The sequence below is a fragment of the Anomaloglossus baeobatrachus genome, chromosome 4 (genome assembly GCF_048569485.1).
Source record: "Anomaloglossus baeobatrachus isolate aAnoBae1 chromosome 4, aAnoBae1.hap1, whole genome shotgun sequence".
In the NCBI taxonomy this organism is placed as follows: domain Eukaryota; kingdom Metazoa; phylum Chordata; class Amphibia; order Anura; family Aromobatidae; genus Anomaloglossus; species Anomaloglossus baeobatrachus.
Window position 1 is genome coordinate 623,366,960 of NC_134356.1, and position 17,406 is coordinate 623,384,365.

Genomic DNA, 17,406 nt, shown 5'->3' on the forward strand with positions numbered 1-17,406 from the left:
CAGTGTTCCGAAGGACAGTCAGCACCAGGGCAGGGGCCTCTCGGACCCCGGCAAGGCTAGGAGTCGCCCAATTTGCCGAATCCGTCAGTGACGGGGACGCAGATCCCCCAACAACAAAGTCCCGATTGACGGCAACAGCCCGACCATTAACGGGGAGACACCGCCACCGCCAAGGCACCAGTTTCCCCAGGGCCAGCGCCTGCGGGCAAAGTGTAGAGCTCCTCCGGCCCAGATTGCAGTCGGGGAGCGGGTAACCGGAGGGAATCCACCGATACCATCAGACCACACAGGTGCAAGGAAGAGAGAAGTCACCGTCACCTACCGGGAGTGCAGGTGCAGTCGTCTGTGGGACCGTCCTACCAGCCGTTGGTTTACCGTACAAACTGTGTCCGTGTCAGGCTGAGTGAGTACCATAGTGCCGCAAGGCACAGCGCTGCCCCCGCGTCCCTGCGCCCTCCAGGCCCTACACTTTACATCTCTCCACCGGGCCCCGGGATCACCAACCCCTACCCACGGAGGGGCAACACAACACCTGGCTGCTCCCATCACCATCCCCGGGACCCCCACACCGAGCAGCGGTGGTGCAATCACCACAACCGTGGGTGGCGTCACGAACTATAACCCCAACAAACACCCCCCTTTCACTCACGGGCGAGGAGTGCCGCTCGAGACACCCCGGGATCCGGCCCGCAGCTCGAGCCACCAGGAGCAACTGCCGGACCCGAGCAGAAGGGGTGAGCGCGGTGTGCTGACACCCTCCTCCCCGCCCGCGACAACTTGGCGTCACGAACAGGATCTTACCGCTCTGCCGTCAGGTAGAGGTGCGCCTTGTTACCGCCGGAGGCATCCGGCAGAAAAATTTCAGAAGCCGCCATCTTTGGCGCGAAAAGTTCCCGCTCGAGCGTCTTCTCGAGCAGTAGAAGCGCGAAGGCCAAAACTCCGCCCCGAGAGAGGAGGGGCCGGAAAGAGCTAAGGGGGACGCGATGGCGGCTGGACGCGTGTAACAACGCAGCTAAAAAGACGGGGACACGAATGGAGAAATGGCAGCGTCCTCAAGTTGGAGTGCGGGAATGCCCGCCACCGGAGTACCCAAGCTCTGGGGGAAACGAGGCGGAGTAGCTTTTGAAGACTGCGGCCCGGGTGAGCTCCCCGCCGAGACCGCTGCGTGGCTGGAGCGGGAGCTGGGCCGATTCTGCGTGAAGGTGAGGGCGCAGAGCCTGCAGCAGTTGATGGATTGGAAAGCAGAGATGCGAAGGATGGTTGCCGTAGTAGGGGCCCGTGAGCAAGGGGCCGCTGCAGCCGTGCCGCGTCGCGATCAGTCCACCCAAACCCCAGAGCCGGCCCTGATTGAGTGGGAGACAGACATCAGCACCGCGGCTGGAGGTCCGAAGGGGATGTCGTTGATGGAGGAAGAGGTCCCAAGTATGCCGCCTCCGCCGCCATTCCTAACGGCTGTCAGCGGTGCGGGGTTGAACTGCCAGTGGGAGGAAAATCCCATGTACCGCTCGGTCGCGAAGTGGGCCGACACCATGCGGTGGTAGCCGCCTCCAGGGCAGCGGATGCCCGCTGCACCGTCCCCCGTTGGGACCACCACTGAGTTGTTTGTTGTTTGAAAGTTTTTGAAAATTCTGCAATGATGAAAAATGATTTACCGAAGTTTACCCGATTGTCTGCAGTGATTAGCAACCGGCAGGAGCCGGCACCGTTGTCCCCGTAGGGACCGTTTAAAGTTTAAAAATGCATGGGAACTATCCATGGACAAGCCCGTGAACTCTGCAGGGCAACCACAAACGTTAGTGGCTTGTAAATATGTTGGGTACCGTTACCGTTTCCGCAATGCCGCCTCCGGAGAGGCAGGTTGGAGGGAGGGCCCTGAGCAGAGCAGGCCAGGGCCCAGCCACCAAAGGAACCGGTGGCCACCCTCTGGAGGGCAAGGACAGATCCCGCTCGGGTGACTTGTGCTGGACTGTGGGTCAAGGGGTGCTGCCTGGGTTTTAGGGGTAGCATCAGGGCCAGGTTGCTTGGGTGGGAGAGAGCGGAAACCGTGACCGTACACCGTTGAAACGTTAAAAGTAAATGTGCCTCCCGTCTTGGGAAGAGTTATTGAAATGTATGTTTGATTAACCCTTGTTATCCCCTTTTACAGAAAAATAAAACCGGTGTAGGACGGCAGCCCGCGGACGGTCTGCATTTTGCTAAGGGGGAATGTGTCGCCCTGGGCAAGCCAGGGAACACAGATAACAACACCACTACACCCCACACTCCAGGTAGGCACACCTGCTAACCAGAAATCCTTGTTGCCTTCCTCCAGAGGTTGATGATGCACACCAGGGGGTGGGCCAGGCGGTTGGCTCCGCCCACCAAGGAGCTCACAACTCTGGAGGCGGGAAGTGACCAGGCAGAACTGTCAGGGAGGAGGAAGTGGAAGGAGTGAGGAGTAGCCCAGGCAGGGGCTAGAGGAAACAACAGAGAAGTGAAAGTGAAGGAAAGGAAAGTGGAAAAGGAGGAAAGCAAGAAGTGGAGACAGCGCAGAGAGTGAGCAAGCCTGAGAGCCCAGCTTTGTGTAGGGCTAGAACAGCAAGGTCAGCGACGGCGGTGACTGTCCGGAGTGGGACAGTTCGGAAGTTCCTGGAAGGACCCCGTTGGCTGTGTGCCCGGTGGTCTGGAGCAGTGTTCCGAAGGACAGTCAGCACCAGGGCAGGGGCCTCTCGGACCCCGGCAAGGCTAGGAGTCGCCCAATTTGCCGAATCCGTCAGTGACGGGGACGCAGATCCCCCAACAACAAAGTCCCGATTGACGGCAACAGCCCGACCATTAACGGGGAGACACCGCCACCGCCAAGGCACCAGTTTCCCCAGGGCCAGCGCCTGCGGGCAAAGTGTAGAGCTCCTCCGGCCCAGATTGCAGTCGGGGAGCGGGTAACCGGAGGGAATCCACCGATACCATCAGACCACACAGGTGCAAGGAAGAGAGAAGTCACCGTCACCTACCGGGAGTGCAGGTGCAGTCGTCTGTGGGACCGTCCTACCAGCCGTTGGTTTACCGTACAAACTGTGTCCGTGTCAGGCTGAGTGAGTACCATAGTGCCGCAAGGCACAGCGCTGCCCCCGCGTCCCTGCGCCCTCCAGGCCCTACACTTTACATCTCTCCACCGGGCCCCGGGATCACCAACCCCTACCCACGGAGGGGCAACACAACACCTGGCTGCTCCCATCACCATCCCCGGGACCCCCACACCGAGCAGCGGTGGTGCAATCACCACAACCGTGGGTGGCGTCACGAACTATAACCCCAACAAACACCCCCCTTTCACTCACGGGCGAGGAGTGCCGCTCGAGACACCCCGGGATCCGGCCCGCAGCTCGAGCCACCAGGAGCAACTGCCGGACCCGAGCAGAAGGGGTGAGCGCGGTGTGCTGACACCCTCCTCCCCGCCCGCGACAGACTGAGCTCACAGACAATGATTTCTGGATGGATTCCTGAGGGAGTGAAGTGATCTGAACAACCAAATCATGCCTGTTTTTCATGCAGTGAGGTCCTGCACATCATGAGCATCCATTATTCAACTTCGGCCTTGTCCTTTGTGCACACGGATCTAACAGACGCACATCTTAAATACACAAACTCACATTTTTCCACGTAGGTATATAATATTGTATTGTACATCGTAAGAATGGAAGGTAGCCCATTGTACTGAACAGAGATGGATCTGAAAAAAAAAACCTACTGGAGACATTGGCACAACTGATCGGCGACATCTTCTTTCTATCCAGATGCAAAAAGGAAAACGTAATCCCTAAAGGCCACATGATAAGGAATCCAATTCATTTTACCCATATTACTCATTTTTAACAGAAAATTTGCAATTGATCATCTGAGAGACTGCAGAATCACCTCACTGGATTTTTTTTTTTTTTTTTTTACGAGAAGAGAACCATATAAAATGAGAAAAAAACTTGACAGGAAAGAATACAAGGACCTGGTTCATGTCTAATCAAGAGACATTACAGGATTTTTACAAGAAATTACAATTCACCTTATTATCAACAAGAAAGAGAAATTCAACAGACGCAGGACGGAAAGCCGCTCTCAATGTAGCCGGTAGACCCAATTTACACAATAGCTTGAAAACATTGTCCTCTTTTGTGAACCTCTCACAGTATGAGCCAAGAACAGTAGAATTAATTGTTCTATTAACCCCTTCAGCCAGAAGCGATTTTCCATTTTTGTTTTTTGCTCCCCTTCTTCTTAGAGCCGTAACTTTTTTTATTTTTCTGTCAATCTTGCCATATGAGGGCTTGTTTTTTTGCGGAACAAGTGGAAATTTTAAATGAAACCATGAGTTTTACCATATAGCGTACGGAAAAACAAGAAATAAAGTGTGGGGAAAATTGCAAAAAACAAAAAGTGCGATTTCTCAATTGTTTGTGAGGTTTTTTTATTCACTGTGTTCACTGTATGGTAAAACTGATGTATGGATGTGATGCCTCAGGTCGGTACGAGTTTGTAGACACCAAACATGTATAGGTTTACTTTTATCTAAGGGGTTAAGAAAATTCAGAAATTTGTCCTAAATTAGGGGATAGAAAACTACGCTTACGATCACTTAGAAATAGTGATGAGCGGACCCGGACTGGTGTGGTAAAAAATCGGGGGTAATAGGGGTTAATGACAGTGCACAACTATCATCAAGCCCAGAATTAGTGATGGGTAGGGGTCTATGAAACCCCCCATCACTGATCCTATAAGTAAAAAGAAATAAAGACAAACAGAAAAATCCTTTGAAATCCGTCTTTCCCCTGTTTATTAACCCCAAAAAGACCCTTGAAGTTCCACTATAATCCACATGATGTCCCCCAACAGTCCTGCCTCTGCCACATCTGGCCCTAGACCTCTGGTAACCTGAAGAACTCTGGCTAGAACTTAGGCTGCACTCACATCAGCGGCATTTTGCTGCAAAACCGGATCCGTCATAAATGCGTTTCAGTTTCATTCATTTACAATGGAATCGCGGCAAGATGCAGTGACATGCGGTTGCGTGCGGCATACACAACCGCATGTCACCGCATCTTGCCACGATTCTATTGTAAATGAATGGAACTGAAATGCATTTATGACAGATCCGGTTTTGCAGCAAAATACCGCTAAGGCTAGTTTCACACTTGCGTTGTACGGGATCCGTAGCATTGCGTTGTGTGATGCATGCAACGGATGTGTTGCATATAGTGGCACAACGGATGCTACGGATCGTACAAAATAACGCAATCCGTTATAGTTTTTTTTCCTTGACTTTACACATCTGGGCATGCGCAGTTGTGTAAAGATGGATGGGTTAACGGAATCCGTCAAATGACGCATTCTAACGGAATCCGCCACCATAGGCGTCCATTATAAAAACAACGGACGCCAAACGGATTCCTGCAGGTTGCGTTTTTTTGACACTCCGCCAAGCGTACATGCAGCGTTCCATCCGCCCGACGCAGCGTCAAAATAACCACGCTGCGTCGTCCAGCGGATGCAACGCAGACACTTGCGTTACAGTGCGTCGTCCATATAAGTCTATGGAGAATAGCGCAGTCTGTTAACGGACTGCGCTATTCTCCATAGTGACGGAATGCCCTGAACGCAAGTGTGAAAGTAGCCTTATGTGAGCGTGGCCTTAAAGTGCGGGGCCGACCCCGCCAACCCTTTAACACTGAAAGTACCGTCTGGGTGTCAGGGAGTGCGAGGATGCCCTGCACCCCACTCCCCGACCGACGCTATCGCTGTTAAAGGGCTGGCGGGGTGCGGAGCATGGCCTTGCACTTTCAGCCAAAGTGCGGTACTCAGGTCATCAGAGGTCATACCGTGGGAACCCGGGTATGACCTCCAGTGAACTGAGTGACGTCACTGCTGCTGGTCGGGTCCCCCTTGTCAGTGTTTCCCGGACCCTTGTCAGTGTTTCCCGGAGCCTGGAGAGATCGGACATGTTTTTGGTCTGTCCAGGCTTGGATGTAGCAGAGGCAGGACTTTCATGGGGCGTCATGTGGATTACTGGGAACTTAAAGTGTCTTTTTGGGGTTAACAAAGAGGGGAAAGAGAGTGCTGTATTTATTTCAAATGAAGGATTTTTCTCTGTGTTTATTTCTTTTTACTTATAGGATCAGTGATGGTTTCATAGACCCCTACCCATTATTCTGGGCTTGATGACCGTTGTGCACTGTCATTAACCCCTATTACCCACGATTGCCACCGCACCAGTCCGGGTCCGCTCATCACTATTTCTAAGTGATCGCAAGTGTAGTTTTCTATCCATTAATTTCGGACAAACTTCTGAATTTTCTTAACCCCTTTGATAAAAGTAAACCTATACATGTTTGGTATCTACAAACTCATACCGACCTGAGGCATCACATCAACACATCAATTTTACCATACAGTGAAAATGGTGAATAAAATAGCCCACAAGCACACCTCGTCCCGCAAAACACAAGCCCTCATATGGCTATATTGATGGAAAAGTGTCGCGTGCGGGGAGGGAGCCATCGCTGCTGCGCTCTCGCTGGCGCTCGGGTCCGGCGCTGCTGCAGCCTGCTGCTTGGTGGCTCGAGCGGTGGGCCGGATCCGGGGACTCGAGCAGCGCTCCTCGCCCGTGAGTGAAAGGGGATAGTTTTTGGGGTTGGGAAAGTCGGTTCGTGACGCCACCCACGGTTTGTGGTGAGGTTGGGACACCACCGCTGCTCTGGACGGGGATCCCGGGAGCGATGACAGGGAGCAGCCGAGATGTTTCTCTCCCCTCTGTGGGTAGGGGGTTTTGGGTGGTCCCGGGGCCCGGTGAGGTGACTGGAATGTGGATGGCAGTGTTTGGCAAGGTGCAGGGTCGCGGGGGCAGCGCAGTGCCCGACGACACGGTGGTACTCACTCAGCCAGTAACGTACACGGAGTCTCTGGTGAAACAAACGGCTGGATGGATGGGTCCCGCAGCCGGCTGCAGTGGTCACTCCCGGTAGGTTGGCAGTGACTGCCTTTCCCTGCACCTGTAGTGTGTTTTCGTCCCCGATGGCTTCCCACCGGTAACCCGCTCCCCAGCTTTGATAGGCGCCGGAGGAGCTCCTTTTGCCCGCAGGCTCTGGCCCTGGGAATTGTAGCCTTGGCGGTGACTGTATTTCCCTTCACGGTTTGGACGGTTGCCTTCAATCGGGTCTTTGCTGCTGGGAAACTCCGGAGGTTCCCGTCGCTAACGGATTTGACCGGTTTAACGGCGACTCCAAGCCTGGTCGGGGTCCGTAGGCCTGCCGAATGGTGCTGGCTTCTCTTCGCTCCCCGGTTCGGTACCGGCAGGCCACCGCCCGTCCCTGGTCCTATGGTTCCGCGTCGATCGGCCTCTCCTGCAGACGGCCACCACCGTCTGCCAACCTTGCTGTATGTGCCCGGGCCACGTACCCGGACACGGTCAGACTGCTCCTCACTCGCCACTTACTCCTTCACTCTCCCTAACCACTCCGTTCTGACTTCCTTTCCCGCCTCCAGGACTGTGAACTCCTCAGTGGGTGGGGCCAACCGCCTGGCCCCACCCCACCTGGTGTGGACATCAGCCCCTGGAGGGAGGCAACAAGGATTTGTGTGTGACTGGTGTGCCTAACTGGGGTGTGGGGTGTGTTGTTGCAGTACCTGGGACGACCTGGCTTGTCCAGGGCGCCACAAAAGTAAAAAAGTACGGTTGTTATGGCTCTTGGAAGAAAGGGAAGAAAAAATGAAAAAGAAAAATGGAAAATTGCCTGGGGGTGAAGGGGTTAAGGTGCAATTCATCCATGTAAAAGCCATGGACGCCTTGACACAACCTGACTGACCCTATTATACGTCACTGGGGTCAGCTGTATATTATGTGTTAGAGCCATCACACCATTGTGGCGTCCTGTCAGGTCAGTGTATGGACATAGTGGTCGCCATACAATTTATTATCTTAATCACATGACTGAGGGATATTTATTGCTGTGAGTGCAGTGATTTGACTCTCAGATGCCATTTCTGCTTGTATATGTCATTAGCCAAACACTAAAATGGCGGCAGCAGCCACCCAGCCTCTTATCGCTTTCATAATCACCATGGTAACCAGCTAAAACTACCATAATCTGGCCAATGTCTCCTAAACAAGCTTTATTGACAGCCGTTCGTGTCACACAGGCGGCCACACCCACTCCGGTCTAGTCAGCATCTGTGATTGGTCAAAGTATAACACGGTTTTCCCATGTAACCACGCCCACTCTGACTAATGTGGGGAGAGTCACCGAAACCGGAAGCGGCACCGGGAAGCGAAAGAGGGAGAGAAAGAGACGGGGAGAAAGGCGGAAGCGCCGGGATATCTGCCCGTGATAGGAGGACGGGGGAGAACAGAGGTATATAGGGCGCTGTGACCCGCACAGTCTCATACAGCAGTGCGGGGCTATAGACACAGTGGTGTCACAGTGCTGCGGGCTGTGGCGCTTATTCACATTGTAATCATTGTATTTGCCTCTAAATCTGTAGTGTGTGTATATATTTGCTATTATAGTGCCATTTATTCCATGGCGCTATAATGTAAGTGTATATATATATGTGTCTTATGGTCAAACCCTTTAACCAACAAGCCCACAAGTCAGATCTCTGCAAAACTAAAACTGCCTCTGAGATAGTTGCAGAATTACAGTGTGTATGTAGATACATGTGTGTACGTGTATGCGTGTGTGTGTATATGGCTATATCTACATACATACATATATATATATATATATATATATATATATATATATATATATATATATATATATATATATATATATATATGCACACGTGTGTATATCTATCTACATACACTATATATATCTAATGTGTGTATGTAGATACATGTGTGTGTATAATTATATATACTCACACACACACTTGTGTATGGAGAGATATATGTATGTGTAGATGTATGTGTAAATATCTATCTACACACACAAGCATATATATAATGTATGTGTATGTATGTAAATACGTGTGTTGGTGTGTATATACATGTATGCTTCTGTGTATATAGATACATGTGTGTGTGTTTAATATATATATATATATACACACACACATATATAGGTGTGTGTGTGTGTGTGTGTGTATATAGAGAGATGTATGTATGTGTATATATCTGTCTACACTCACAAACATATATACACGTGTGTGTGTGTATACTGTATGTATACGTGTGTGTATATGTATGATGTGTATTTATTACACACACACGCTCATACACGTGTGTGTATGTGTATATATATATATATATATATATATATATGACACTTTTAATTGGTCAATGCAATGTTGTACCTGTTCTACGGAAAAAAAAACAGCACAGTGCGCTTTAAGGCCTTGTGCGCACACTGCGTTTTTTTTTTCTCAAGAGCATTCTTTCTGCAGAATTTCATGAGAAAATTTCTTGAGAAAATGTGCATGTCACTTTTCCGCAGGTACCTGCTGTATTTAACTCATTTCACTGTAATGTAATCGCGAAATACCGCAGGTAGCAAATGATGTGTGGTATACCCTCGGTATAGCCGCGATTTCCCTGCGGTAATGTTCATCACTGTCTGCGGTTTACAGGAAAGTGATGTCATTATGACAGGAAGAGGAAGCGGAGCAGAGAGTAAAAACACACACACACACACACACACACACACACACACACACACACACACACACACACACACACACACACACACACACACTACACATAGAATACACAGAAATCAAACGGACATATAAAAATAAAAAAGCGCTATATTTTTACCGTCCAGCCGAGGTAAACACCCAGCGACGGCCCGGTATTCTCAGGCTGGGGAGGGCGAGGGCCAGGGTTAATGCCGCAAGCCCCCCCCTGCAGCCGAGAATATCAGTCCGCAGCTGCCCCAGGACTGTCGCATCCATTATGCGGTAGTCCCAGAGTGTCCCCGGCTCTTCCAGATGCCGTGATGCGGTGACAATCCAGGTAATAAGGAGTTAAATGGCAGCAGATCGCTGCCATTTAAGTCCCGGCTTAATCATGGCAGCGTCTGAGACAGCTCTCATGATTAACCCGTAAGTAAAGTGAAAAAACACACACACTGAAAAATCCTTTATTTTAAATAAAACACAAAAAAGCCCCTCTTTCACCCCTTTATTACACCCCCCAAACACACAGCTCCGGCGTAATCCACGTAGGTCCCACGATGCTTGCAGACTGATCCAGCCGCGTCTGACACACAGCGCTGAATGCAGCCTCGCAACAAGACGGCAGAGGTAATTACAGGTTATTTCTCACGGCCGGTAATGTGAACAACACATTACCGCTTGGGAGAACTGCAGTGATCTGTCATCTATCTATCTATGCCTCTATCTATCTATCTATCTATCTATCTATCCCTCTATCTATCTATCTATCTATCTAATTAATCTATCTATCTATCTAATCTAATCTATTTATCTATCCATCTATCTAAAAGGAAATTACTTTTTTTTCTTTTCCCTCAATGTGCTTTATTGCATTGAATGCATTTTAATGGTAAAATCCGCGGGGACCAACTTGCGCAAAATCCGTGGCAAAAACGTGGGTGCGTTTTAACTGCGGTTTTTACTGCGAGTGTGGGATTCTTTCAGAGGGTCCGTTTTTTTCTTACGAAAATGGCACTTTCTAGTGCTCACATAGCCTAATGCGGGCTTTACACGTTACGATCTATCGCGTGATCGCACGAGCGATCGTACCCACCCCCGTCGTTTGTGCATCACGGGCAATTTATTGCCCGTGGCGCACAAAGTCGTTAACCCCCGTCACACGTACTTACCTCCCGTGCAACGTCGCTGAGGGCGTCGAACATCCACTTCCTTAAGTGGGAGGGATGTTCGGCGTCACAGCGACGTCACACAGCCGCCGGTCAATAGAAGCGGAGGGGCGGAGATGAGCAGGATGTAAACATCCCGCCCACCTCCTTTCCACATAGCCGGCGGGAGCCGCGGGACGCAGGTAAGCGATGTTCATTGTTCCTATGGTGTCACACGGAGCGACGCGTGCTGCCATGGGAATGATGAACAAGCGGTGCCATGTTTCATAAACGATTTTATGAAACCTAGCGACCAGTACACGACTAACAATTTGTGAGCGATACTGCGTCACTAGGAGGTGTCACACAGGCCGACGTCGCAAGCGATGCCGTATGTGCGTCACAAAAACAGTGACCCCGACGATGCATCGCATGATAGATAGTCTCGTGTAAAGCAGGCATAAGGCTATGTGCCCACGGGGAAAGTGTCCTGCGGTTATATCCGCAGGAGCTCCCAGAAATCCGCAGCACAACTTTGTCTGTTTCCATGCTGCGGTTTTATTGCGGAATGTCCTCCGGATATGCTGCGGGCATTCTGCATTGAGGATACAGTACCATGGCTTCGGCACTGAATCCTCAATGCAGAACAAGTGCTGGAGTGATGGGGGAGTTCATACTTACCTCCATCACGCAGCACTTCACTTTCCGGAGTCTATCAGCGTCTGCACTGTGCAGGAGAAGGTGGGCGGGCCTGAACTAGCTCTAGCTGTCACATGACCAGAGCTCGTGCAGGCCCCGCCCACCTGCTCCTTCCTGCTCCTGGCTCCACCGCGCTCCTGTGCACCGAGGGAAAATGACTTGGGTGTCTGCTATCAAGGCAGGTAAGTATATGGGACCAAGGCAGATTTCCGCAGGTAAATCCGCAGGAATAATCGACATGCGGTTACGGGACATCCGCAGCATATTCCGCAACCGCACATTCCGCAACATTGACACAGCACCCCCCATGTCCCATAGGATAACATGGGGAGTGTCTGTACTTGCTGAAACCTGAGGATTTATCTGGAAAATCCAGATAAAGCCGCAGGTTTTCCGCGGCAAAATCCGCAGAAGCAAGCTCCCGTGGGTACAGGGCCTTAGGCTGTGTTCACACAGGGTGTTCTTGCCGGGTTTTTTTGTTTGCATTGGCTTTATACAAGTACATGCTAATAAAAAGCTGCTTTTTTCAGTCCTAACAAAACCTATGATATTCCAGAAATCTCACATGTGCTTTTTTTTTTTTTTCCTGACTGAAATGGAAAATGGGCTGTGAATTCTGTCAGCTTTTTTGCTGCTTTTTTTCATAATTGATAGCAATGAATTAAAAAATGCTGTTTTTTTGGTGAATGAAACTAACTTTATTTAAACATTGCTGTAGACCAATGATACGCCCAAAACGCGCTGTGTGATCTGCCTAAATGTTCAATATTTCTGTTTCCTGTGTCTTTTTCCTCATGTTAAAAAAAAAAAAGCAATGTCTAAATTCTTGAGATTTTACTTAAACCAATGCTCCAAATATTACAACTGAATCAATGGAAGCTGGAAAATGCCCAATACACAAATCAAGTTAGGAAACTTTTTTTTTCCAGGTAGAAAATGAAATTAACCCTCTGTGATCCTAAGATGAAATCTGCACATGGAGATTTTTGCCGCTGATTCCCATTGAATATTGTGTGGTATCTGCGTGCTCGCCTCTTGGCGGTCTCTAGGGCTCATGTCGGGGTTTTTTCCCTTTCATTAATTAATAGAGAAAAGAGAAACCAACACATCAATTCTTTCTTGTGTTTTCCCCTGTGTAAATCATGGTAAAAACACTGGATAAACGCCCAAAAATTGCTGAATTTGGTCAGGAAGTGAATAAAAGTGTCCTCTGCTCGAAAAACGGGCATTTTTAAATGGAGGAGATGAACCACCCGGGACCCTCGCCGATCAGATGTTCCTAGTTCCGGCCAGATGCGCTTAGTTGCTCCATCAGCTACATAGGTCGCATCTAAATCCCAGTGGCCAGAGGGACCACTGCTGACGTCACACCCATGTGACCAGAAAGGGGCAAGGCCTCCACCGACATTGCTCATACCAAGAAGATACATAGTCTTCTAAGTCCACGTCAGCATAGAGTTGATTATAATAGAAGCAGGGGGTCTGGGGATAAGACCCCCAAATTGGGGGGTGGGGTGCATGAGTATACTGGACAGAAGGAAACATTGCCACGACCACCAAACAAGCCGTCACGCCCACTAAGGAAGCCGGTCACGCCCACAGGTCCTTCTACCCACTGGGATTTAGCCACAACGCCAAGGGTGACGTGCAGTACCCGGCCGTGGCCACTATACGTTTGATAGCGCTGTGCACCTCCGCAACTGATCACATTCGGCCATCACTGGGGACAGCTGGTCGGCGACGATGAAGGGTGTCCCACCCCCACCCATCTTTTTGGCTGCCCTACCCTAAGTATAGGCCATCTATATTAAAGTACTGGACAATCCCTTTAAGCTTGGGCTTATCACCCTTGGCATTGTGATTGGTGATGTTTGATGTTCAATCCGCAGCATAAATTAACATATTGTCTGCAGATGGGACATAAGATTTCTAAAAATGTCCTGCACGTCTGGTAGCCAATTACTCCCCTCTCCCTACTGACAACACGTAGAAGCTTGGCCGATCAGGTATGGAGGGGTCTTGGGGAATTTGGATGGCTTTCTAAGATGTATGGTACTATATTGGGCCAGTCTGTGATTGGCACTGTGTGGTGACACTTAGGTACTTCCATGGACTGACCTAGGTTTTAGTGTTCAAAGTTTATGGTCAAGTACTCGCCTATATGGTTGGACTGAGCAACCTCCTCATCCTCATCCGTATATTGACAGCGTCTTCCATTCTCCTCCCTGTAGTTTATTACTACGGATCGTGCACCGCAGACAAGTCTCAATGCCGCTGGGTCTTGGTCGAAGAAAGAAGGCTTCTCCGCTGATGGAGGAAGACGATGTGGGCGAGCGCACGGCGTTGGGAATATCCCATGCTGGCAGTGTCTCCGGCAGCTCCATCTCACCGCAGATACCCGGCCTTCCTCCCCCTGCTCCTGCACTGCGACCTCGCCTGGTTTTCCACGCCCAGCTGGCTCACGGCAGCCCCACCGGGAGGATCGAGGGGTTCAGCAATGTGAAGGAGTTGTACGCCAAGATAGCAGAGGCCTTCAATATAACTACAAGTGATGTGAGTACATGTCCGGTGAGGTCTACAGCTGTGTGATCGGATCAGTATCCTGCAAACGTCACTCATTGTACAAGAGACACCGGAGTTATTACCCTCTTCTCAATCCATGACGTACCAATAGAGCAGGTACAAGTGGACAGAGCGGGCTTAGGAGCTGAGGCTACGCCATACGGTTCAGGTGCCAGCTGCGGTATACAGCCAGCATCTGCCTCTAACAGTGATCTGAGCTGAGAGGTATCTGTTTCAGTGCTCATCAGCCCGGTCATGTTTTTGCCATTTTGCTTGTTTCTCCAAAGCCCAGCACTAGGTGGGATTTTTAGTACAAGTGATCAAATGATCTCTGTTTCAAGTCCTATAGAGAGACTAAAAAACAGATATCCACCCCCCCTCGAAAAAAAAAAAGCATATTGTGTGTTGCAGGCTCCTTTATAAATCTGATTTATTTTTAAATACAACATCTAACCCAGTTTTCCCAAAAATTTCCTGTAAAAAAGGCAAAATTTTCCTATTGACTTCCATTATACTCTGTACACGAATCATGCCTGTCCGAGCGTCCGACTACTTATTTACGAGTACTGAGCCCCCGAGCATGGTAGTGCCCGATCATCACTAGTTACTAGTACAGAGCCCCCAAGCATGGTAGTGCCCGATCATCACTAGTTACGAGTACTGAGCACCCGAGCATGGTAGTGCCCACTCGTTACGAGTACTGAGCACCCGAGCATGGTAGTGCCCGCTCATCACTAGTTACGAGTACTGAGCACCCGAGCATGGTAGTGCCCGCTAATCACTAGTTACGAGTACAGAGCACCCGAGCATGGTAGTGCCCGCTCATCACTAGTTACGAGTACTGAGCACCCGAGCATGGTAGTGCCCGCTAATCACTAGTTATGAGTACAGAGCACCCGAGCATGGTAGTGCCCGCTCATCACTAGTTATGAGTACTGAGCACCCGAGCATGGTAGTGCCCGCTCATCACTAGTTACGAGTACTGAGCACCCGAGCATGGTAGTGTCCGCTCATCACTAGTTACGAGTACTGAGCACCCGAGCATGGTAGTGTCCGCTCATCACTAGTTACGAGTACTGAGCACCCGAGCATGGTAGTGCCCGATCATCACTAGTTACGAGCACCCATCACTCATTGTCTTTTTTGTCACCATTTTCACTGTTTTTCAGCACATCTTTTACTACAATCGATAAAATAAGAGCAGGTTAAAGCTTGCTTTTGGGGACTAAAATGGATTGGAAATTAGAAAAAGAAAATGCGTAATAAAAAAAATAATATATAATATTTAATCAACCCTCTTTTTTTTTTCACTTCAAAAAGTAATTGAATTCAATTTTTTATTAGCTTTTCGTTTATTAAAGTCTGATCTATTAAAACATGAAATGACTTAAACCATTGTTACATGATGAAAGAAAAAAAAAAATAGAAAAAACTGAATTGCAATTTTTTTGGTCACTGAACCTCCTACAACCCCCCCCCCCCCATAAAAAATAATTACAAAGCAATCACAAATATTTTATGTTCCTCAAGATTGTACCAATAAAGATCAAACCTCCAGTTCTCAAAAATTAAGCTCCATCAACAGTAAAAAAAAAAAAAAAAAAAAAAAAGAAAGGCGCAAGTCTCAGAATAGATCAACAGAAACCAAATTTACAAAATAAAAAAAATATATAAGGGGAAAAAAATAAATAAAAATAATAGTAATTATATTATATAATATATTACATATATATATATATATATATATATACACACATACATATATATATATATATATATATATATATATATATATATATATATATATATATATATATATATATATATATATATATATATATTATATATACACATACATATATATATATATATATATATATATATATATATATATATGTATGTGTGTGTATATATATATATATATATATATATATATATAATATATATATATATATATATATATATATATATATATATTAATATAATACAATATATATATATACACACATATATATATCTGTCATATATATATGTATATATATATCTGTCATATATATATGTATGTATATATATATCTGTCATATATATATGTATGTATATATATATCTGTCATATATATATGTATATATATATCTGTCATATATATATATGTATATATATATCTGTCATATATATACATATATATATGACAGATATATATATACATATATATATGACAGATATATATATACATATATATATGACAGATATATATATATATACATATATATATGACAGATATATATATATATACATATATATATGACAGATATATATATATATACATATATATATGACAGATATATATATATGTGTGTATATATATATATATATTGTATTATATTATATATATATATATATATGTATGTATGTATGTATGTATGTATGTATATGTGTAATTGTATATATAATATATATATATTAGAAATATTCTACAAATGACTATACCGGTTTAGTATCGCTATAATCCACCTGATATTGCAGGTCAAGTTTAGTGCACAGTAAAGGGCGTAAAAATAGAAACCCCAAAAAAACAATGGTGGAACTGTAGTGTTTTTTTTTTTTTGTTTTTTTTTTTTTTCCACCAAATTTGGGATCCCCCCCCCCCCCCCCCATTTTTCAGTTTATTTTATTGTAAAATAAATGGGGTCTTTAATCACTGCAGCTCGCTCTGCCTCATAGGGTTTTGTGGACGCATAAGTAAAATAAGTTTTGACTATTGGAAGAAGAGGAGGAGAAAATAAAAATAATGAAGTTGTCATTAAGGGGTTAATATGCCGGGACGTGGCTGATCACTCAGGCTTTGTCCTCCTCCTCCTGTTTTATGATTGCCGCCGCTGTTTGTGCAATAACTGGTGTTTATGGTGTAAGCAGCGGCTCCGCTTCCCTCCAGTATCAGTGCAGCACGTAATTATGCTCCGTATTATTGTGCTCGTCACAGTCACCCATACATTGTGTGTAGAGGGGGGACATGCCGGTGAAGAGGGGTGCAGCCTGTGTCCCCCCCCCTTATGCTGATGCCATGTTTGTCGCTATTTCTAGGTGATGTTCTGCACGCTGAACACCCACCGTCTGGACATGGACAAGCTTCTGGGGGGTCAGATAGGCCTGGAGGACTTCATCTTTGCTCACGTACGAGGCCAGAAAAAGGAGCTTGAGGTGTATAAATCTGAGGACTCGCTGGGCCTGACCATCACTGATAATGGCTCCGGATACGCCTTCATCAAGGTAGTGTAAGAAGATCCAGTTTGTTCTATTGTATGACATATAGCCCCCTATACACGTAAAAATGGGGGCTTTCCCTGATAAATGATTAGTA

General features: G+C 47.4%; 1 protein-coding gene across 2 annotated transcripts in view; it reads left to right on the forward strand.

Moving 5' to 3' along the window:
• Window positions 1–8,236: 8,236 nt before the first annotated feature.
• GIPC1 (GIPC PDZ domain containing family member 1) overlaps window positions 8,237–17,406 on the forward strand; it is a 35,076-nt gene continuing 25,906 nt past the window's right edge. For both annotated transcript variants that reach the window (XM_075342980.1, XM_075342981.1), the window contains exons 1-3: window positions 8,237–8,375; window positions 13,718–14,039; window positions 17,130–17,315. In XM_075342980.1, coding sequence (XP_075199095.1) covers window positions 13,755–14,039; window positions 17,130–17,315 — 471 coding nt within the window. In that variant the 5' untranslated portion in view covers window positions 8,237–8,375; window positions 13,718–13,754. The remainder of the gene's footprint in view (window positions 8,376–13,717; window positions 14,040–17,129; window positions 17,316–17,406) is intronic.